This window comes from Castor canadensis, chromosome 9 (assembly GCF_047511655.1).
Source record: "Castor canadensis chromosome 9, mCasCan1.hap1v2, whole genome shotgun sequence".
Taxonomy (NCBI): domain Eukaryota; kingdom Metazoa; phylum Chordata; class Mammalia; order Rodentia; family Castoridae; genus Castor; species Castor canadensis.
Genome location: NC_133394.1, coordinates 155,081,515 through 155,103,529, shown reverse-complemented (window position 1 = coordinate 155,103,529; position 22,015 = coordinate 155,081,515). Strand labels below are relative to the sequence as shown.

At 47.6% G+C, this 22,015-nt stretch overlaps 1 protein-coding gene across 5 annotated transcripts in view; it reads left to right on the top strand.

Moving 5' to 3' along the window:
• The window catches only part of Pcgf3 (polycomb group ring finger 3), a 37,577-nt gene extending 16,409 nt beyond the window's left edge, over nucleotides 1-21,168 (top strand). For all 5 annotated transcript variants that reach the window (XM_074042797.1, XM_074042796.1, XM_074042799.1 and 2 more), the window contains 6 exons: nucleotides 226-281; nucleotides 6,666-6,773; nucleotides 7,951-8,039; nucleotides 13,839-13,976; nucleotides 16,850-16,930; nucleotides 17,686-21,168. In XM_074042797.1, the coding sequence (XP_073898898.1) occupies nucleotides 226-281; nucleotides 6,666-6,773; nucleotides 7,951-8,039; nucleotides 13,839-13,976; nucleotides 16,850-16,930; nucleotides 17,686-17,733 (520 nt within the window). In that variant the 3' untranslated portion in view covers nucleotides 17,734-21,168. The remainder of the gene's footprint in view (nucleotides 1-225; nucleotides 282-6,665; nucleotides 6,774-7,950; nucleotides 8,040-13,838; nucleotides 13,977-16,849; nucleotides 16,931-17,685) is intronic.
• The last annotated feature ends 847 nt before the right edge of the window (nucleotides 21,169-22,015 follow it).

Here is a 22,015-nt window from a genome sequence, read left to right as displayed (position 1 = left end):
CTGGTTCCAGACAGACTTTATTTGAAGTGTTCATAAGCAGCTAGAACCTAAACTAAATGATGTATCATTTCAAGTCATAGATAATTTTTTATAGCACAAACTTTTTTTCATGCAAAGTAGAAGGAAAATCCCACCAAAACTGCAAGTAGTGATTCAGAAGTTAGAAAAATGTGGAGCGTTTCAGGACTGAGATCCCAGCTGACCCCCTGTTCTGTCTCTCTGCAGTCATGACAGGACCATGCAGGACATTGTTTACAAGTTGGTGCCGGGCCTTCAGGAAGGTGAGTCCAGCTGCTGCTCAGCCCTGGGCCAAAGCTGAACTGAAGCCCCTCCCTCTGCACATCCCCACCTCACATATCTCTGCTCTTACTCTGGGTTCACCATTGTCTTTCCAGCACATGTAGACTGTTTTAGTCCTGGGAAAGGGCAAAGAAGTCCTTAAAATAAAATGCTAAGACCTTAAGAGACATTTGTGATAGTTTTATACTCATACAGGGCCAGTGAGTGAGGAACCCCGTGTGCATTGGCAGGTGCAGTTGATTCCGACTGCTCCCCACACCTTGTGGTGTTTCATCTGTGGTGCTGTAGTTCGTGTCCCAGAAACAAGGATTCTTTTAAAAATGCTTGCCAGCCAGCTGCCAGTGGCTCAAGTCTATAATCTTAGGTACTTGGGAGGCTGCAATCAGGAAGATCATGGTTTGAGGCCAGCCCTGCAGATAGTTTTTAAGACCCCATCTCAACCAATAGCTGGGCATGATGGATGTGCCTGTCATTCCAAGCTACATGGAAGGACCTCATGGCATCAGATTGCTTCCTATCCTCACCAGCCGCTGTGGTCCTGTGCTCTCAGTTCCTTGCCTTTGTTGGCCTTCTGAAGCTTGAATCTTCTCTGTCCTGTAGCCATCTGGCATCTCACATTGGTGGGCATCCCTGTGACACCCCTGGTAGTCCTGGGTGGCTGTGGCTCCCAACTCAGAGCCAACCAGATCTTTCCACAGGGCTTCTCAGTGCCTGGTAGGCAGTGCTGTCCTGAGACCACAGCCTGTGTGCTGGGTGCTCAGTGTTGCTCTGTCCTGGAGTTGTTATAGGTGAAGGAAGTAGTGCAGATAGAAGAGTGTCTGGCTTGGTTACCTTGTTTGCTCTTATCCTCATCCTCACCACACTGAGCTCCTGTCCATAACACACCAAGTTCCTGTCCTCACCACACTGAGTTCTTGTCCTCATCACACCAAGCTCCTGTCCTCTTCCTCATCACAATGGCTCCTGTCCAGCTTGGTTGCAGTTGACTCCACTTGGAGGTTGAAGAAGCCAAGAGTCCAGGGATTCTAAACTCACACTCACACACTGCTTTCCTGCTGCGATGCCCTGCAGAGTTCTCAGAGTGGCCTGTGCCTATTGAGGCAGGTGTTCACTCAAGCACTCCAGCTTTAGCAACTTGTTGCTCTTTAGAAGGTTCATTCTGGCTCTGAGACCCACAGTGTGGCTGTCTGTGATTTCTTTGCTTTCTTTATTGTAGCAACATTTATAAACCTCATTTCTCAAGCCAGAGTCCTCTTGCTGGGCCTCCAGGTAGCCTAGGACATGTTTTAACCACAACGGTGCTGTGGTGAGACAGAGCATCAACCCTTGAGGTCCCAAGTTTAATTCTTGCAGAAAACCAGCATGGCTTCAGCCCCTCTGGGCTTTGACTTCACTCAGCCACCGGGTGACTGGCTTCCTCTACAGTCTCCGTCTTGCGCTTGTGGAACCAGTGGTGGCTGCTGACTGGGTTCTTCTGTTCCCTTGTAGATGAGAGGTGGGAGGTTCATTTTTAGTTGTTTCTTTTTGTATGTGTAATATTTAAAAACCTGTCTTCCCAGAGGTAATTTCCATATCTACAAAGTTTATCAGGGTGCCCACTATTTAATGCCACACCACCACCTTGCTGATTTTCTCCCACACTGCTAGGGGCTTGCCATGTCCATGCACATGACTGGCGGTGTAGATAATCCTTGCAGTTTACTTACTAGCCCTCTTCTGGTGGGTATTTAATTGCTTTTTTTTTTTTTTTTTTCCTTTTTTTTTTCCGGTGCTGGGGACCGAACTCAGGGCCTTACACTTGCCAGGCAAGCGCTCTTCCACTGAGCTAAATCTCCAACCCCTTAATTGCTTTTTAATAAAAGCATGTGTGAGTATGAGTTAAAGTATCTGTTGGCTTTGTTGTGGAAGTAGAATTGCTAGGCCAAAAGGTATCTACATTTTTATCTCCTTTATTTCTCCTTGTGCTGACTGGAATAGGAGTTAGCTCACCATATCCCATAGGCTCTAGCTGACCTTTCCCCTGTCTCCATATAGCAGATGAACTCAAACTATGTGCTATATAGTTACATAAATAAAATTGAAATAATATTTTGTGAAATGAAAATTATATGAACTGAAATTTCACAGTACATAAACAGTCTTATTGGAAGCCAAGCATGGTGGCACATACCTATAATTGCAGCACTTGGGAGGCTGAGGCTGGAGGATCACAAGTTCAAGGCTAATCCAGGCTACATAAAGAGACCCTGTCTCAAATGCTTCCCGCCCTCCAATAAAAAGTTTCGTTGAAACACAGCCATGCTCATTAGTGGTCGTCTTATTTCTTCACCCTCCAAGGTATTTGCCTCAGCCCTTGTATAATCTGGCAGCTTCTGAGTGCCTGCAGCCTTACTCTGTGAAGACTCCATGCCAAAACAAGGAGGGGAGAAGAGTGGAGCTCAGGTGCTGGGCTGTCTTGCTGTTAGCTGTCACCACTAGTTGGCAAAGCACTGTGCTCATCTTGCAGTGATGCTGTGGACAGTGCAGACACAAACACACCAGTGTTCCCAGCCCATAGGAAGGCAGTATCTAGAAAAAAGTGAAAAACAGAACAAGGCTAGAAAGTAAGCTTCTGACCAGCTCATGTGTCAGCAAACACTAATGTGAATCAGCTAAAGCAACTGAAATCGTACATCTAGAGAACATCTACTTGCTTCAGCCTCTTAGCCTCTGGGTTAGAATGGCTGAGAGACCAAGGACGATGGAAGCAGCCTAGCAGTCAGCAGCAAGGTGATGACTGAGTTCACTGTGGGTGCTGTCAGTGCCGAACCGAAGTGCTGGAGAATGGCCTCTGGGAGGGGCTCTCCTGGAGCCTGGTGTGGCACCTGCTAGGACATGTCATAGCCAGTGGAGTCAAAAATGTATGCTAGAGAGAAAAACCTGGCTGGGTTGCTAGGCATATGGTGGCTCATACCTGTAATTCCAGCTATTTGGAGGGAAGAGATCAGGAAAATCATGGTTTGAGAGTAGCCCATGCAGAAAGTTAGTGAGACCCCCATCTCAACCAATAGCTGGGTGTGCCTGTCATCTCAGCTAGGTGGGAAGTGTAAATAGGAGGAGTGTGGTCCAGGCAGGCCCGGGCATAAATACAAAACTCTATCCCAAAAATAACAAATACAAAAAGGGCTAGGGTTGTGGCTCAAGTGGTAGAGCACCTGCCTAGCAAGCACAAGTACCAAACAAAAGATTTGGCTGGACAGATAGCAAAGCTGGCAGAAGTGTAAGGTTTTGAAGCTTATTATGTTATTCACCAGCAGGTACTTTGCAGAAAATAGTTGAATGGAATGAAATCACTGCTGTCTTTGGTAGACTCCCTGGCCATAACACAGCTCTCTGAATTTCTGACAGTTAGAAGCTGAACATCCTGGCTTCTCCACCACATGCATTCCATGACTTGGCAAGGTGAAGTGGATGCATGTTTCTTTGAGCTAAGGACAGAGATGGGCATTTTTCTCAATGAAAGCATTTTCTGAATGAAGCAGCACCTTTAACCACTGTTGCCAGACCCTGAATGGCTTTGCAGATTAACTTTCACTAAAGATACGGTAGTATTTCTAAGTGAATTTAAATATATATATTTGGCAGTACTGGGGTTTGAACTCAGGGCCTCATGCTTGCTAGACTGCTTACTCTTACCACTTGAGCCACTCTGTCAGCCCTGTGTGTGTGTGTGTGTGTGTGTGTGTGTGTGTGTGTGTGAGATAGGTTTTTTTCAAGATAAGATCTTGTGAACTGTTTGTCCAGGGGTCACTTCGAACCTCAATCCTCCTGAGTAGCTAGGATTACAGGTATAAGCCATTGGTGCCCAACTTCAACCTAGTATTTTAAGGCAAAACAATACTTACATGAAAAACTTACATTGCAGGAAAATCATTTAGACAATTAATGTTGCTCAGATCACAAACAATGTCAAGCTGCTTGTGTTAGCTTTCCACTACTATAACAACATACCTGAGATAATCAACTTATAGAGAGGAAAGGCTTATTTGGGCTCACAGTTTTGGAGATTTCAGTCCATTGTCTTTTGGCCCCATGGCTGTGGACCATGTGAGGAAGCACATCGTGGCAGGAATGTGTACTGAAGCAAAGCTGCTTGCCTGATATCAGGAAGCAAAAGAGAAAAGGGAAGGGCCTGGAGTCCTACAGACCCCTTGGAGAACACACCTCTGGTGGCCTGAAGATTTCCTGTTGGGCCCCATCTCTTAAAGGTTCTGCTGGCTCCTAGCAGTACCATCCTGGGGACCAAGCCTTTAACCCATGGGCCTTGGGCAAACACTGCTGATATCCAGTGCTGTCAGAAGTCAGAGAGGCAAGGTCTGCATTCCTCCACAGATTTGTGAAGATGTGTTTTCCAGGCTATAACTACTGATCCTATGGTGTTTTTGGATACAGAAGTGCGAAGGAAATTCCGTATTTTAGAATCTGTTGAAATGTGCAGCTGAGGAACCCCACCTGACCTGCATTTGGAAGTGATTGATGGGTACGCAGCTGAGTGTCAAGAGGCAAATACCTCCAGGAAAATTTCAGAGTCCATGGCTGCAACTATGTAACTACTCCCCTAGTTAAGCTTGAGACTGATGTTGGCATTTGTGTGTGAAAAGACATTTTCAAAGATGAAGTACATAAAATCTCATGACAGATGAAGGTCAGCGGGTGACCATGTTCAACCAGTTTTGACAATAAGGAACACTAACTTATAACTCCAATTGAACCAGTGATATCCCCCAAAAGGATTCGTTTTCCTTATCAGTAGACCTTTATTACAAAAAAAAAAACCTACTGTATTTTGAATTCCATCAATTAAAAAGCTGTGGAAATTTGCTTTTCTCCTGTTACCAAGCTCCCATCAGAACTCATTTGCACCCTTGTGTCACAGAGCCTGTAATGTTCACTTTGCTTCTTCATAAGGAGAACCTGCAGCTGGCTGGGACCCAGCATGGTGCTGAGTGGACTGGAATGAGCAGAGCCTGGCTTGCTCTTTGTGTGCATCCACATGGGCTCCAGTGGACACCTCATCAGGCTGACTCAGATGGCCAAGCGTTTCATGGGAGCAGCTGTGGGGTCTCGGATAGATGCTTTTCTGCATCAATGTCTCCAGATGGTCCTGTGGTTTCTTAGATGGTGTTACATTGGTGGGCCCTGAGCCAGTTTTGTTTTACTTAGTCTGACTTTTCTGTGACTATGCAGCGTGACTGCTGCTCCTTGGCAATAAATATGCCTGCGCCACAGTTTTCAGTGTCTGCGTAGGATTCTGTGGGGTGAATGACCCCTACTCTGGTCCCAGAGTTGGATTTGCCTTGCCTGTCAGCTCCATTGGTGGTAGTGGCAGTAGGCACCTTTTGTGCAGAGCTGCAAGTATTCATGGCAACCTTGACCTCTGTAGGAGAGTCTGACAAGAAGCTGGTGTACACTGGGGACCTGCACTGTGTAAGGTTTCGGCCTGGTCCTTCTGCCTAACCCAGAGGGGTCAGGTTGATGGCTTGCTTAGAGGGTCCCTCTAATCCAGCTGGCAGGGACCTTGTGCTGACCACATGAGGAAAGATGAAACTGCCTTGTTGGCCATTGATCCAGAAAAGGCATGGTAACCAGGGGACGGGGGCAGCTTCTTGACTGGTTGCCTGTCTTTGGGAAGAAACTTCCTCCAGGGCTGCTGGCCACAGACACCAGGGGGCAGGCTTCATCCAGTGCCCAGCAGAGGGCATCTAGCCCTCAGACTGTGAGGACCAAGTAACCTCAGCACAGAGGCATGAGCTTCCAGAATATTTCCCTGGGACTGTCCTTGTCCTGACACCTCCCCAAACTCAGCCTGGTGAGAACTCTTCTGCACTCCTTGGTGGAGGCCATGGCCCCAGGGACAGTGGCAGCACCAGAGAGCACATTTGGGTCACTAAGCCACCCATACCCAAATGGTGTGCAAGACAAGAGTCCAGTGGCAGCCATACTGTCAGTGGTGATATCTGAGGGGTCACTGGAGCTGCCTCCCTTAGCGTCGGTCTCACTGCAGGTGACAGTTAGCTGCAGGACTTCAAAGGCAGCTGAGGAGGTTGGGGTCACAGTCATGGTGCGGCGTCCTGGGGGCTCCAGAGCCTGTCTGGCTGCACCAAGTCTTCACACACTATCTTGCTCCACTGTTCCCACAGGCCTACAGCGTGGGTCTCAGATACCGAGTTAGACTCACATGCCGCATTTACAACTATTACTTTCTTACCAGTCGCAGTCTTTAAACTTCACAGCCCACAGGTGCAACTTCCTAATGTGGTGTTTATGAAGTTTTACTGTAATTCCTTGCCTACTGAGATTAAAGACTATCTATTAATTTTCAATAGCGGAAATGAGGAAGCAGAGGGAATTCTATCACAAGCTGGGCATGGAGGTGCCGGGTGACATCAAGGGGGAGGCATGCTCCACGAAACAACATTTAGATCCCCGAAATGGTGAGTAGCTGTGGAGTTCAGAAGCTCACATATCGAGCTGTCACTCACAGCCATGTGTCTTGAGCCCTGCTTAGTGGTTCGCCGTAAGTGACGAGGCCCTGGTGGGTGCTGGGAACGCTCGCCATCACTCCTGGTACACTGCAGGGTGGAGAGCAGAAGCTGCCACAAAGTGCCTGCAGGTTGGGTGGGGGAGGGTGGAAGGCAGGAGTCAGGGGGCAGAGGGCCTAGAAAGAAGTACTGACAGTTGGATTTCCTAAGATGAGATTTTTAACTTGGCTTGCTTTATGATAAAGTGGCAAAAATCACAATTTGGTTTGAGCATAAAGTTAATAGTGCTTTTAACATTGTAAGTTTCACAAATTATACCAATCTTTGAGGCCTGCTTTTTTGTGGTGGACCATACACATTCCTAAGAATCCTCCAGACCATCCTGCATACTCCTAACAACCTGAGAAGAACCAGCACTCAGGGCGGCAGGGAAGACAGGACAGGCTGCAGGGTTGGGGTAGAGGGAGGCTGGGAGGAATGTCTGGCAATCTGGATCCAGTCATGGCTGCATGTTTAAGAGAGTGATCAGGTTCTGAAAGCCAGGTGTTCAGAATGCTGTTGCAGTGAGTGCTTAGTGGCCCTGGGAGCTGCCTCTACCCCTCCTGCAGGTTTCATTTACTCTTCATTTTCCAAGCCCCCTAGACACATGCCCAAAACTCACTTTGCCACTGAGGTTGTAGGGAGACCCCACAGAGGAGGGTGGTATTCAGCAGACCTTGGAGAATGGTTTTTCTCCCACTAAGATCTAGAGTGAAAGTCAGCATCATTTTGAGTATACTGTGGAGTTTTTAAAACAGTGTAATGGGATTTCATAATAGGGATTAAGTATCTGTCATCCAAAATGGAGGTCCAGAAGCATTTCCAATTTATGGAACATTTGCACATACGCAGTGAGATACTTGTGGAATTTCAGTCTAAACATAAAGTCTCTTACGTTCCACAAGCCCTTGTATACATGGCCCCAAAGGTAAGTTTATGCAGCATTCTTAGATTGCCTGCCCTTTACTGCAGCCTGTCACATGGGGTCAGTTGTGGAAGTTTCCACCTTTAGCTCATGAAGTTGTGTGTTTTAGAACATTTTGGATTAGGGACTCTCAATCTGTACGATATTTTCTGTTTGTGCTAAAAGGTGAAACCAAAGCAGATGACAGTTCAAACAAAGAGACAGCAGAAGAGAAGCAGGAAGAGGACAACGATTATCACAGAAGCGACGAGCAGGTGGGGATGCCTCCTCTGTGAGTTTTCTGGGCCAATGTTGGTGGGCTTGGGTGCTGCCATACTGCAGTACCTCATGAAACCCTAAAAGTCAAACACCCCTGGGTTTTCTCTGAACTCACTTTATTTTTCTTTCTTCTTTTAAATTACCAAAACAAAATGTGCTGACTATAAAGCATTTCAAACAAAAAACTACAGGCCACCTCAGGTCTTGGTCTTTTCAGCCACTCCTCTGCCCCCCCGCCCCCCACACATACAGGTTTTCATCATTCATAGTTCGGTGCCTTCTCTGCTGGATGCTTTTCTGTGCATGTGCAAACACAATGTGAGAGGGACTCAGCAGCACAGTGAAGGAAAGTAAGCATGCAGTGTTAAGGACTGCCCCTTTTTCATTCACCATGTTACCAGGTGAAAAAGTAAACTAGACTATCACAGAGGCACTGTAGAGGATTTGATAAAATTCCCTGCCTCTGCCTACAGAACTTCCTTTTTTTTTTTTCCTGGCAGTACTAAGGGATTGAATCTAGGGCCTCATGCATGCCTGACAAATGCTTTACCACTTGAGCTGTGCTCCCAGCCTTTTTGGTTCGTTTGTTTATTTTTTGGTGGTACTAGGTTTTGAATTCACAACCTTGTACTTGCTAGACAGGCACTCTACCACTTGAGCCACATCCCCAGCCCTTTTTTACTTTATTTTTCAGGTAGTCTTGCATTTTTTTCTGGGACTGGCCTCAGGCCACAGTCTTCCTACCTATGTCCTCACACATACCTGGGTCTATGGGTCAAACCTGTTCTTCCTGACATTGGCTGTTCGTGAGATGGTTAAGCACATGGGCCCTTCAGGCCCATCGGCTTACTTCCTGACTCTGCCAATAGCCAGCATGTGACCTTTGCAAGCTGTGACTCTGAGCTTCAGTTTACCCACCTGCGACATGGGGGGTGGTGATGTCTGAGAGGGTCAAATCCTGTACAGTTGAAGCGCATGGCAGTGTTAGGCTGGTTGGATGGACAGGGAGGCATGCAGGCAGGCCAGGGAGGTGTTGGTGCAGGGGTTTGCACCTGTCTTCTCTGGTGAAGTGCCATCCATCTCCTTCTATGATCCCTCATTGTTTCCTGTCTGCTTGCTGTGGGCTGTGCAGGCTCGTGGTTGTTCTGCAGTTTTGCTGAGCTGTGCCTTTCCCAGTGTGAGGTCTTTGCTTTTCCTGGACTCTTAGTCCTGGTTCATCTGGCTCTGGAGTTGCTGCTGCCCTCAGCTTCTGTTTGGACCTTTCTGTGTCCTGTGTTTGGGTATGTGGTGCTAGTTTTTGTGTCCTGTTTTAAATGTGGTTCAGCACACTTGTCTTTATTGAGGTAACTGCTGTTTTATTCTTGCTTGCATTTTTTCCCTTTCCCTATGAGCCTTCTGTCAGGCTTTGATCTCTTCTTTCTCCTTCAGTAGTTTGGAAATTTTACATCTTTTTATTCACATAGTAGCTGGTCTTAAATTTTCAAGTATGTTTAAATTTACATCTTAATTCATCTAAGCTTTTGTTCCAGACTGTTATAATTTTGATTTTACTTCCTGTCACTGTTATTCTAGGAATTGTCACTTATAAATGTTTTGACATAATACTAGTAATTGTGTAGATTTATCAAAAAATTTTACAGTTTTTCTGGGCTTTTGGTTTTTTTTTTTTTTTTTTTTTTAACCCATTGTTGGAGTTGTCCTTTGCCTTCCTCTTTTGTGGGTTCTGTTTTGTGTTCTTCCATCATTTCAGAGCAGGTACATAGGTAGTCAATATAGTTGTTACTGTCCCTTCATTTGGATAATTTGCATAGATGTAGAATAATATTTCCTTGTAACTTTTAAGATAAACAGTCCTAAATCACACAGATAAATTGGCTGGATTATGTCATTTTAACACTCAGTGTTAGAATCAGAAAATGAAAACCAATGAAAGAAGGACAAGCCAGCAGTCTGTGTGTGTGTTCCCAGCTTGCACCTCATCTGGACTCTGTTGGAATGAGGGGGCATCTACTGGCACATGATGGAGGAAGGTCCTGACCACTCTGGAGCCATGCTGGGCTTTGGTATTTTGTCCATCAGGGTGTTGGAAAGGGTCCCCCTGAGAGTGGCCTCTGGACCCTCAGGTTGTGCTCACCCCTCTGCCCTCTTCCCATCTTTCTGAACAGGCTTAGCCAGCGGGTCAGCCACATGGTCTCACTGGGGAGCCAAGTTTAATGGATTGCTTAGCAGCACAAAAGTAGACCAAACTTATTAACTCAGAATAACATCCTCTAAAAAGTATTGACAAGGGCTTTTTTCCTCCACTTTCTGGAACAAGGTGATTATGCTGCTGTTTCTGTGGAAATCCTCTACTTGTCCTCTCCAGGTACCTGCATCTCCCACTCCAGAACTGGAGCTGCATCACACTCCCTTGGTCACAGATACCTGGGAATCCCCCTGGGTTGTTTTCCCTCACTGTTGCTTGAGAACGCCTTCCTTCTGCTCTGCAGTTCTGCTCCACTCAGCTTCATCCTCCTCTTTTGCCCTTGCTCACAGTCAAGTATGTCTGGGCTAAACCTTCAGATATACTTTGCATCACAGCTGTTTCATTCTCTAGCACATAAGCTGTGTGTGTTTAACCTGAGGTCTCTTTTCAGAGCCTGACTTCTTTCAGAATGGTGTGGGTGGCAGGCAGGTGGCTCCTGTCATGGTTCTCTCTTCTGAACTGCTTCCTCAGGAGAGAGGCTTTGGACAGGGCCCCAGGAGCCTGGCCAGTACCAACGGGCATGGCTACCAGCATTGTTGGGGGTGGGTCTTCTGCCACAAAGGCCCTGTGCTAGTGCCTCAATGTCTTAGGGTATGGGGTATTAATGTTTCAGACAGCCAGTGTGCGGCCTCAGAGCATTCTAGCTGACTTTGACCCTGGTGCTACCTCTCTGCTCTGCCCCAGCCCCCCAGGCCCACCCCTCTCCATGGCTCTTACAGTCATTTCCACTAAACTGAAGTCGGGTACAGATGGGAGTGCCTTTGCCTCCTGGTCAGCCTTTCTGTTAATCCCATCTGCCTTTTCAGAGTGCTCAGAATTCTAGTCCCTGATAGTTCCCATTCCTTTATAGCTTCCCTTTTTCTCAAGCTTATCTAGCTCAGAGCCTTGCCTGGCTGCCTTTGTTCCTGGATTTGAAAATTTGAGTTACTCTCATTCTCTACCCAAACAGGCCTTTCCAAAGCACCCACCTTGTGCTGTTCACCCACCTCCACTTTCCAGGCCAGCACTGGCAGCATGTCGGTAGCTGGATGCTGTCTGCTACACTGGCCTCTGAGGAGACATTCTCCCTCTGATGACCTTGCTGGTGCTGCTTGGCAGGAAGATGTCAGGGAGCATGGAGTAGGCCTCCCAAGGTCTCAGAGCCAGGGAGAGCAGGAGGCCTGAGTAAACTGCTGGTGACCTTGGGGTCCTGGTATGAACCAGCTGCCGAGTTCCTTGAACAGTCCTGACTGCTGATAGGATTCTCTGTGGGCCGCCTGCCTGTAACCAGCTCACTGACTCTATGGTTTTAGACTCCCACATGCACTTTGGAATTTGGGTGGCAGCACCTAGATGGGGAAAGGACTGTATCAGTGACCTCTTACGTAGCCATCGTGATGGGCTTGGGCTCCATTCTCTGTCCTTCTCTGGGGGCAAATGAGACAGGCCAGGCTCTGGCCTGGTGGGCTGCTCTCACCAGAGCTCTAACTGCTGCAGGCAGCCACTGCGGTGTCCCACGCTCCAGTAAGAGTGTGCATCCAGCTCCATCCTTGGGAAGTTCCACAGCCACCCAGTCATGTTTCACTGATGGCTTAGACCCTGGGACCTGTGGAATAAGTGCGTCATGCTGTCCCTGCTACACACACAGGACAGTACTGTGCACATAGGTGCCCTCGGGCCTCCCCACCCCTGGGTGTCTGGGCTGACCTTGATCAGCCCCTTCCTCTAGCTAGTGCTGAGTGTGGCCCAATACACCTCACAGACTAGACCAAACTGTGGCCTTGTGGCACCTGCATCCATGTTGTATGCACCTGGGGAGGTGACTTAAGTGGTTGAGAGAAGTGGGGATGTGAGTATGTCACTAGGCACATGCACATTTAGAGACACTTCCATCCTTAGGGAATTTCATTAAGGTCTGCCTTATCTCATATTAATCTAAGGCTGGTGTTTCAACTTGTTAATATCTTAACTGTGACACTTTTCATAGTGTCTGCTAGACTCTTAAAAGAATCAAATTAGAAGTTTTCTTTAACTGGTTAAGTCATTCACACTTTTCATGAACTGGTTTTTGTTGTTGTTGTTTGCAGTACTGGGTTAAACCAGGGCCTCAGCTTGCTGGGCAGGCAGACACTTCATGGTGAGCTGCCCTGGCTCAGGCTGAGCTGACTTCTGCTTCACACGGCCCATGTGCCTTTTTTCTGTTTCCCTTGCTTTCTAGCATGAGGTTGGGTTGGTGGCAGAGAAGTTTTCTTTAACCACTCCTTTGTTTCTACTTGTTTGTAAGTTATAAGTTCTATGTCTGCTATTCTAAAGCCCAGAGTTAGTAGAAGTCTGCACCTGGTCCTGTCCAGCTCCACTGTCCTTCCTGTACTCACTTCTCCCTCCGTCAGGGACTCTGTCTTTCCATGGGTGCTTGCAAGTGGCTTTGGTCCATTGTCACTCTGGAGTGTGGTTTAGTGATGGTCTATTTTCTGTTCCTGTGGGCAGAGCCCTCTACTCTCCCCTGCTGCCTCCCTGATGGAGTCTGCTGCCACTTCCCATTGCTCCTGGAGCCTTTGAGTTGGAGGGCGAGCTTACTTTTGTTCATTTGATTCTCTTGCTTCCTGAGTCTGAGGGTTTGGGTGACTCCTTCGTCCATTTCCTGAATTCTGCCCCTCGTCTTCTGTCCCTTCTCTCTGAGCCCCTGGGGCAGGTCTGTGTGCCTTGTCAGCTTCCTTTTCCACTTTAATTGGTATCTCTATATCTGTGCTGCTTATGGATAAGTTCCTCACGTGATGTTGCAAAAAGTTGCTGTCTTGAGCTGAGACTGATCTGTGGTTCAGACATTTGAGTGTCATCTTTTTAGCTTCAGCCAGTGAGTTTACTTTACTGTTTTTAGATGTCATGTTTGATTATCTATTGTGCCTGTTTTACCCAGTCTTGCATTTTTAATTCCTCCTTTGTATTTCTTGTAATCTTAGACATATGTATTTCAATTCATTCCCTTGTTAATTCTTTTATCAATTTTGGGGAGCCTGAGTGTGCCATTTATGGTGTCTGCTCCCAGAGGCTGTCTGTTGGCTCTTGTGTGTATGGAAGTGGGGCTCTCTGTATCTTGGAATGGGGCCTTGACCCTTAGAAGCAGGTTCCCCTTTGCATTGCTGGGCAACTGTGGCTGTTAGGACCCTACAGCAACTTTTAGCTAACTTCCTGTTGCCATCCTGGCCCCCTGTCTGTGCTCACTCCACTGAATTGTGACTAATTGGAGGTACACTATGTGATGCCAGACCAGTGTTGTGCTCATGGCTTTTCCTCTGCCTAGGCCACACTGGGTCTGCTTCCGTCACACACCCTGCTCAATGCCCTTGAGCAGAACACCAGGAACTCAGTGTTCTAAGCTACTGTAGGTCAGGGAGGCAGCTGATAGGTCAGAGCGTGTTTCTCATTAGGCACTAAGCATGTTTTAAGAGAATGACTGGTACGAAATCCCTTCTGCCACACTGAGGCAAAGCAGACTTCCAATTTCCAAAAGGCCAGCACTCCAAAGAATAGACAGTAGATCCCTCCTGACCGTCCCACCTTCCCTCTCCAGGTGAGCATCTGTCTGGAATGCAACAGCAGTAAACTCCGGGGCCTGAAGCGGAAATGGATTCGATGTTCAGCCCAGGCAACAGTTCTGCACCTGAAGAAGTTCATCGCCAAGAAGCTCAACCTCTCCTCCTTTAATGAGGTAGCAACAGCTTTGAAGATTTTAATGAGAAAAAAGAATTCATAATTTGTCTTTCCTACTCTGCCAGTAAGTACGATAGGAAACAGCAGTAAGAGCTGTGAAAAGCCCAGGGAATAGATTATTTTTGAGTAGGTTAGAGGTTTTTGTAATAAGGAGAAATTCTGTTCTTTCATTTCATGAATGAGTATGTGTGTAGATGAATGAATGGTGCATGGATGTGATACTCTAAGGTTGTGACCAATAACTGAGAATAAAGCAAACCTGAAGGCCCACCATGGAGAGAGGCTGTCAGGGAGAACTTTGAGCACTTGAGCTTGAGTGAACCACCCCTAGCAGTGGCACTTACGTGAAGGTGCAGACTACTAAGCAGAAGCTGGCTCTGATCAGTCCATGATGTGAGGCACAGTTTTGAAAGACCCCTCAGACAATGTTGAAAATGTACCGTCAGCCTTGCAAGAGAGAAGGGCCAGCATGTGGCTTGAGAGACTGGTTTGGAGCGCAGTCCACTGAGAACCCATGTCCCCATCAGAACCTGTGGGCTCACCCATAGGAAGAGGTGCTTCACAAATGTGATCATGTTAAAGATGTTGACATGAAGTGATCCCTGGTTATCTGCTGGATCTAAATCTAGTGATGAGAGTCCTTCATAAACATGAGGTGGAGGAAGATTTGAGACACAGGTAAAGGAGGCCAGGAAATGGCAGGCAGAAACTGGAATGATGGCCACAAGCCCAGGAACTCAGGCAGGAGGATTTTCTCTGTGATCTGAGTGTGTCTCCCAAATCCACATGCTGGAAACTCAATCCCATTGTGCAGTGCTGGAGGTGGGGGTGTGAAGAGCCTAGCCCTTTGAGGAGGCATTTTGGTCACAAGGACTCCAGCTTCGGAGTGGCTTCTCTTCTGCTCGTCTGGTCTGCAAGGACACAGGCAAGGCCTCCCAAGATGCTGGCCCCATGACCTGACTCTAGCCTCCAGTACTGTGACCAATAATATGTTTTTTTTACCAGTTACCTGGTCTGTACTGTTCTGTTACAGCTGCACAGACACACCCAACAGCCTGGCCACAGCCCAGTTTCAGAACACTGGGCTCCAGAATGGTGCTTATAGGGTAGGAGCCAGGGTCTTGGAGAGGCCATCAGGGGGCCCAGTCCTAACCCTGAGTTGCTCTACTAAGACTGGGGAGGGGATAGCAGTCAGAGTAAGGGCATGCCTTGAGAACCAGCCACCAATGGTGCATGAAAAAACTGAGTCCAGTGTGGTGGGACTAGAGGAGAGGAGGAAGTAGATGGGGCAGAGGAGCTTTGGGTGTATGCAGGTGGAGGTGACAAACTTGTCTGCAAGGGGCATCTGCACACATGGGGGAGGTCAGCTTCCAGGTACAGGGACATTTCCTTCTTGGGGGCTCTGACCAAGGTCAACTTGGCATTCTAGGTAGGTCTCTCTGCTCTCAGCTCCAGGGTCCCTGAGGCCATGCAGGAAAGGTGAGCACCACCTTCACAGATATTGGGCAAGACAGAGGATTTCCTCTGAGGTCCACAGCATAGGACCTGTCACAGGGTGAGAACACCACGCCTTACTGGGTACCACACAGGTGTGAAGCCTGTGTATGAAGAAACAGAGCAGCACTTAATAGAAATGGTTGTAAACAGCTAAGCTGCCATGGACCCAGAAGCCAGTCACCCACTCACCATTAACTCACAGTTAGGGCAAGCTTTGTCCTGTGCCTGAAGGAGAAGCTCAAAAAACCAGACTGCGTCATTATCCTGTGCACTCAGGGAAATGCAGATAGAAACAATTGTGAAGCAGCAACACACATATCCTCAAGTGGCTCTGGGTCCTGGGTGGCCACTGCCAGATAGATGAGCCCAGAGCACCAGGCCCCAGTGCTGGACAGGTAAGCAGCTACAGCAGTACATACCCCTGGCAGGGATGAGAACAGCACAGTACTCTGACTGATACCCAGGTGGCTTCACACAAGGCTGAAGGTACCACAGTTTGTGTTAGTCCGTGTACCAGATGAGCCTTTGTGGGGTCATGGCAGTGGGAACTGTGTGCTGCTGATCAGTTTGATGAAACCTAAAACTACTCTAAGATATAAAGTATATAATAGGAAAATGGAAGCCAATTTCCTTATTCTATCGAAGTGAGAAGACAGGATGACCAGGAAGAAAGGGCAGGGCAGTCTTGGTGAAAACAGCCTGTTGATGCAACCTGTTTGTGAGGGGATATGCACAAGGCCCCATGTGCTCTGCGTGCTCTGTGGACGAGGTCCTTATGTACTCTTGTGCATAAGGCATCCGTGTGCTCTGTGAGGACAGAAATGATCCAGTGACCTCTCTTTTGTTCCCTTGCACCTGTACTACCAGGTACCTGGTACCGTCCCTGTGATTGACTGAATGCTGGTGACTTTAGAGGACTTTAAGGCCCAAAGGGCCAGTGCATGGAGTAGTAATAGCCTTCACACAGCCTCAGGCCTAGGATAATGAGACCTGAGGTACAGTGAGGGAACTTGGGAGGCTTCCAGGTAAAGAAGCAGTGAGCTGGATATGCACAAGCCATGTGCAGCTTCAGGGAGCAGAGGCGCTGGGCCTGGTCACCGGGCATCACTGGCACACTGAGCACCCAGGCTGAGCTTCATGGAACCACCTGTGTCTGTACCCTTGAGGAAGGTCTGGTGCTCATAACTGTTCCTGGAATGTGGTAGCTTGTGTTGTATCAGGCTTCTGTTTGATGAGCCAAGTAAAGGTTCCCACGAGTGCCGTTCCCACAGAACAGGAGCTTCAGGCCTATGGCAGCACAGTTTACACTGTGACCATTGTCATCCGCTTTGGTGTGTGTCATGTGTCCCTAACTGAAGCCTCTTCTCCCCCCAGCTGGACATTTTATGCAATGAGGAGATCCTGGGCAAGGATCACACCCTCAAGTTCGTGGTTGTCACCAGGTGGAGATTCAAGGTAAGACCATATGTGCTTGTTTCCTGGTCATTGGACTTTGCAGGCTGGTCCTTGCTTGCCATAGCTGGCTTGAACGTGATGGTTCCTTCCTATCCCAGGGATTGCTGTGAAGCAGTTTTCTTTCTGGAATCATCTACCCCAGCCAGGGTCTTCACTCCCTGCTCCAGTCCAAGGGACCAGACATCAGAGGTCACAGGGGGCAGCAACTGCTATAGTCAGAGTGAACACCCAAGTTTTAGTACCTTACTGAGGCAGGAAACTGGTGGTGAATCCCTGACCTAGGGCTGGGGAGCAGGTCCTCCCCCTCCAGTTGAGCCACTGATCAGTTACAGGGCTAATCAAAGGCCACAGTGATTGTGGGGTGGTGGGAGGGCAGAATGACTAGGGACTGGGGTTGACCAAGGGCAGGGGCTCATCAACATGAGGGCTGAGCAGTACCAGGCCTAGAGAGTGTGAAAGACAGAATAGGAAGGACCAGAGCCAGTTGATGGGCAGGAGGAGAAAGTGAAGTCGTGAGGGCCCTGGCAGGGTTCCCAAACACTGCACAGGGCACCAAGGAAGTGGGGCTCATTCCTCCATCTGCTGCTGTACACCTCCACATCATCTAGGACTGGAAGGTTCAGATGTGGTACTGCAGGTGCAGTTGTGCCCTTGTCTGTCTGCCCACAGTGTGGGCCTCAGCCTTCTGAGGAGACAGCCATCTGGTCCCCTCACCTCCCCCTTCTTCCCTCTGAGCAGCCATCTCTGTCTTGCAGAAGGCACCCCTCCTGCTGCACTACAGACCCAAGATGGACTTGCTGTGACCCGGCCAGACTTGGCTGCGCTCCGGGCTCCACGCGGCAACCCTGCCGTGGAATGTCACCTCTGGGTGCCATGTGGACCAGATTTCTGAATAGAGGATATTTATAACTTTTGTACGAGAGAATCCACGCCCAACAAGACACTACCAGCACGCGTTTACAGAGGATGGAAACACTTTGCAGTTCCGTGTGGCCAGACGTGCTCCTCTCTGCTTCAGATCCATGGGCCAGAGAATTAAGTGTAGTGTGGCAACGCTTCCAAGTCACCTCTGACACAGAGCACCTTTGCTTGCTTTCCTGCCTTGAGAATCTGAGTTCATTTCAGTTTAGTTCATGGGTTGGGTTTCATGCTAAGCCTCAAAAATACTTGTACTTTTATTGAGTCCTTCCTAAGTTATTGAAAAAGTCTTTTCATGGTAAATGATATTTATGTTGCCTTTACCTTCCTGAAGACTTTAGAAGATATATAAAAATTTAATTTAAAAGCATACCCAAAGAGGCTTGCAGTAATGCTATGATTTAACCACGGTGTTTGTTTTTCCATCTTGTAGAGCACAGCAGAGGCCCACTCCCAAGCTCATGGCCTGTGCTGTGTGTCCTGGGCTGGCCGGCCCAGGCCAGGCAAGACAGGGTTCCTTAATTACCCTAGACTTCACACTGCGATTCCAGCACACTCAGCAGGGTAGACCAGAGCTGGTTTGGCCAGCATAGCGCTAGCTTGCAGAAAAGTTCTTGTTTTAGAAGTTGCTTTTATTGAAAAGGGGCACAAATTCCTGGGTGCCATCACTTGTGTTCCTGGCTTTCCTTTGTTTTCGTTCTGCGTGAGCTGTGGTGATGGCTGTTGGGTGCTTGTCAGAAAGCACCCGGCCTGCAGGGAGGCCTGATGAAGGCTGCAGGTATGTTTGCCTGCAGGAAGGGTGCCTTTTGCAAGACAGAGACGGCTCCATGTTCCCATGGCAGGTGTTTCCAGGCTCGCCCTCCTGCTGGTGGGGATGGTGCATGTGCTTTGTGGCCCTTGTCCACAAAAGGTGGCCTTGGAGTCACACTTTGTGGGACTGGGCCAGGCAGGCCGAACTGCTCAGGAAACTGCTCCGCCCAGCAGAAGTTGCTTTTTTTGGTCACAAGCAGGATGCTCTTTGTTAACTCTTCTCTCCTCCCAAATGTAATTTTTTTTTTTTTATTGAATTAGAGAATAAACTCTTTGCCAGCACATAAACACTTGTTACCTTAAGGCAGAGATGGAGTTTTGTAAGGCAGGAGTGAGGGGAATGGGCCGTTTCCAAGGTGGTTGAAGTGCTGTCCTGGGTCCCCTGGGAACCTGTGCTGGGTGTCTGCTACTTCTTGCTGAACTTTGGGCCCCTCCCTCCTTCCTTTCTCAGGCCCTGTGGGATGAGCCCAATGGTTACCCCAGTGGGTCCTTCTAAGCCACTGCCTACCAGCTCTTGCTGGGTAGATGAGGCTCTCAGTGTGTCCATGAGTCTTCACCTTAGCAACTGGAATTTCTTCTTGAATTTGCTTTGACAGCTGTGGCTGGGCTCGGTGACAACCAGTTTTGTTTTCTTCTGCTTACTTTTCACATACACAAAATGTCAAGCAGCAACTGAGACCTAATGTTAGTGATGAGGAAACAGCCAAATTAACTCATCCAAGCAATCTTCAATGTGAGGCCTTTTTTAAAACACAAAAAACAAGCTCTTTGTTAGGAATTGGTCAAAATTCACCTCTTTATTTAAGTCCAGGACTATTTGGATGACTCAGTTTCCTGAGGACACTGTTCATCCAGATTGTTTCTGGAGTTCCTGTTCAAGGGTTTATGAGTAAATATTACCTGTCTACCTCAGCACACACTACAGAAGCATCCTGCATGACCATGTTCTTTCTCACAGTGCAGCTGAAGTGTATGTAACATTAGGATTTAGGTGTTTTCCTGTGTGGTGAAGCTAAAGAAAGATTAAACAGTTAGGAGCCTCCAAATTCAAATAAAGCTAATTCACAGTTCAGATCAAACTTAGTATCGCTGTATAATCTCATGACATACATTTGTAACTTTGTAGCTACCTTTGGAATCACTTGACTTTGCTATGGTGCTAAGTTGATAGATAGAAGTGTACAGCGAGGCAGACGTCACTGTTGGCACAACGTCCGGCCGGGCGCCGCCCCACAGCCCTGCTTCTGTCACCACGTTAACCTGAGAAACCTCAGCAGCAAAAGTCCTATTTTTCTAGGCTCCATCGCACACCAGTCTGCATTGCAGGCGTCTCCCGGTGCGCTCTGCCCTTAGGTCTGACCTGTAGCCTTACCTCGCTCAGACACATACAGAGTTAACCTGCATCAAATGGAAGCTTCCGGCCACCTCGTTTCACCCCTGTCAAGCTCCAAATGACATCAAAGGCTGAATTTTGTTTTCCAGCACGATCACCAGGATTGTTAGCAATTGGTCCTGTTGAAAGTCCCAGCAGGCTGAGCTTCTGCGAAGTCGTTTTCACAGCTGCCGTGCGGGAAACTGGGTGCTGTCAGGCGACCTTCTGCAATGGTCGGCAGCAGCGGGACCAGCCTCCCAGCACCAGGTCTCTCCAGACACCATTTTCACAAAAATAGAATACTCAGATAGAATATATAATATTGAATTTAAGATTTGGGGGGTTAAAAAAAGAAAACTTTATAAAATTATTTATTCTATTTTAAGCCTTCTATCATATTTTCCCATCCAATTGTTTGGTTTCCGTGGTCCAGCTTTATTTACAGGCATATAAGATGAAATTGTGAGATGTTTTGCAAGCTTCTTTTACTTTGCATAGCCTTCAGTTCATATGTTTTTTTATAGGGATGAAGAGCATTTCTATGTTTTTGTGCAATAGGTTCCAACATGCATTTATTAGATGTGTTTAAATTGTGATCTAGCATCGATTCTGCCAAACTGAAAGGGACTGTAGGTGGAATTTCAAAATGCGTACATTCGGCTGTTTGGTTTTCCTTCTTCGTCTTTATTATTGTAAGAATGCCGTTGTGGGGACTGTGTGTCCATGTGGGGAATACCTGCTAGCAATATTCAGAAACCAGCAGCTGGGCAGGAAGTGATGAGACTGTCACCATGCCAGGCTCACAGCCATAGAGGCCCCCCCAGGTCCTGGTGCCCTGGAGCCTTTGTACTTGCAGTTCAGCCACCCCAGCGGTTGGGATCACGTTCTCAACCCCACAGACCTGTCAGTGCTGCTCTTCACAGCTGGCTCTGAGGCCTGCCTTGGCACCAAAGTCCTGGAGTTTTTCATTTCTGAGGGCACACAGGATGGCATTTCACAGTGCTCTGGAATGTGTCCTTGGATAGAATGTTCTAGGAACACACAGCTGATTGCTACATTGTATGTGGGTATTGAATGTGCTTTCAAAACATTAAAAATAAATTCTGTGCAGATTGCTAAATCACACATACAAAAATAATTTCTGTTTCCTCAGGAAATCATTTAAGCCCCATCACATCACATGACCTTATATGAAAACAAATGTACTTCACCTTGATACTGAAGCACACACATGAACAGGCTGTGATGCGTAGATTAGAAAACCAGCACTTGAAGTGTACCACAAGCTGCACACATGTCACTGTCCTGCCAGGCAAGACCAGTGCGGCTCCCATAGGGAACACACTGAGGGGCTGAGCTGCCTTGCCCGGTGTCCCTGCTGGGGGTGTGATTCACACCCATCCACGAGCGCTTTTTGAAGTGGACTGAAGGGTGTCCCTGAGGTATGTGTGTGAAGCGCTAGCATAAGCATCTGTTCCTGCTCTCAACTGGGTACTGGACATGTTTTTCCCAAGTAAAAGTAGTGTCAGGTTCAAGACAGCAGCCCCACCCTGAGCCCTGGGGTGCGGCAAACCGGAAAGCTGTCACACATGGAAATGATGGTGCAGATACAGGTTTTTTACTGTTTAATTTGAAAGTTTACATTTTTTATGCTTGTGTTGGTGTGTAATTTTTGTACCATCAGTGGCTAGTTTTTGTCTAAAATCTTTTTTGGATTATTGCTTAATGTTTTGATTTTATGATAGTGAAGCTTGTATTCAGTGTTTTGCCAACTAATATTATATGCTTGTAATAAAAGCAGAAGGAAAACTTGACTAAAATCTCCTGGGCTGGATATTTATTACATAGAATAAATGTAAGAGCGCAAGACAGACGATCTGTTATAGAATACAGCCAGCTGTCTGTACTCTTGTACTCTGCACACATAGACTCAACCAGTCATGGAATGAGAATATTCAGAAGTTTTTTGAAGTGAAAGTAGACTT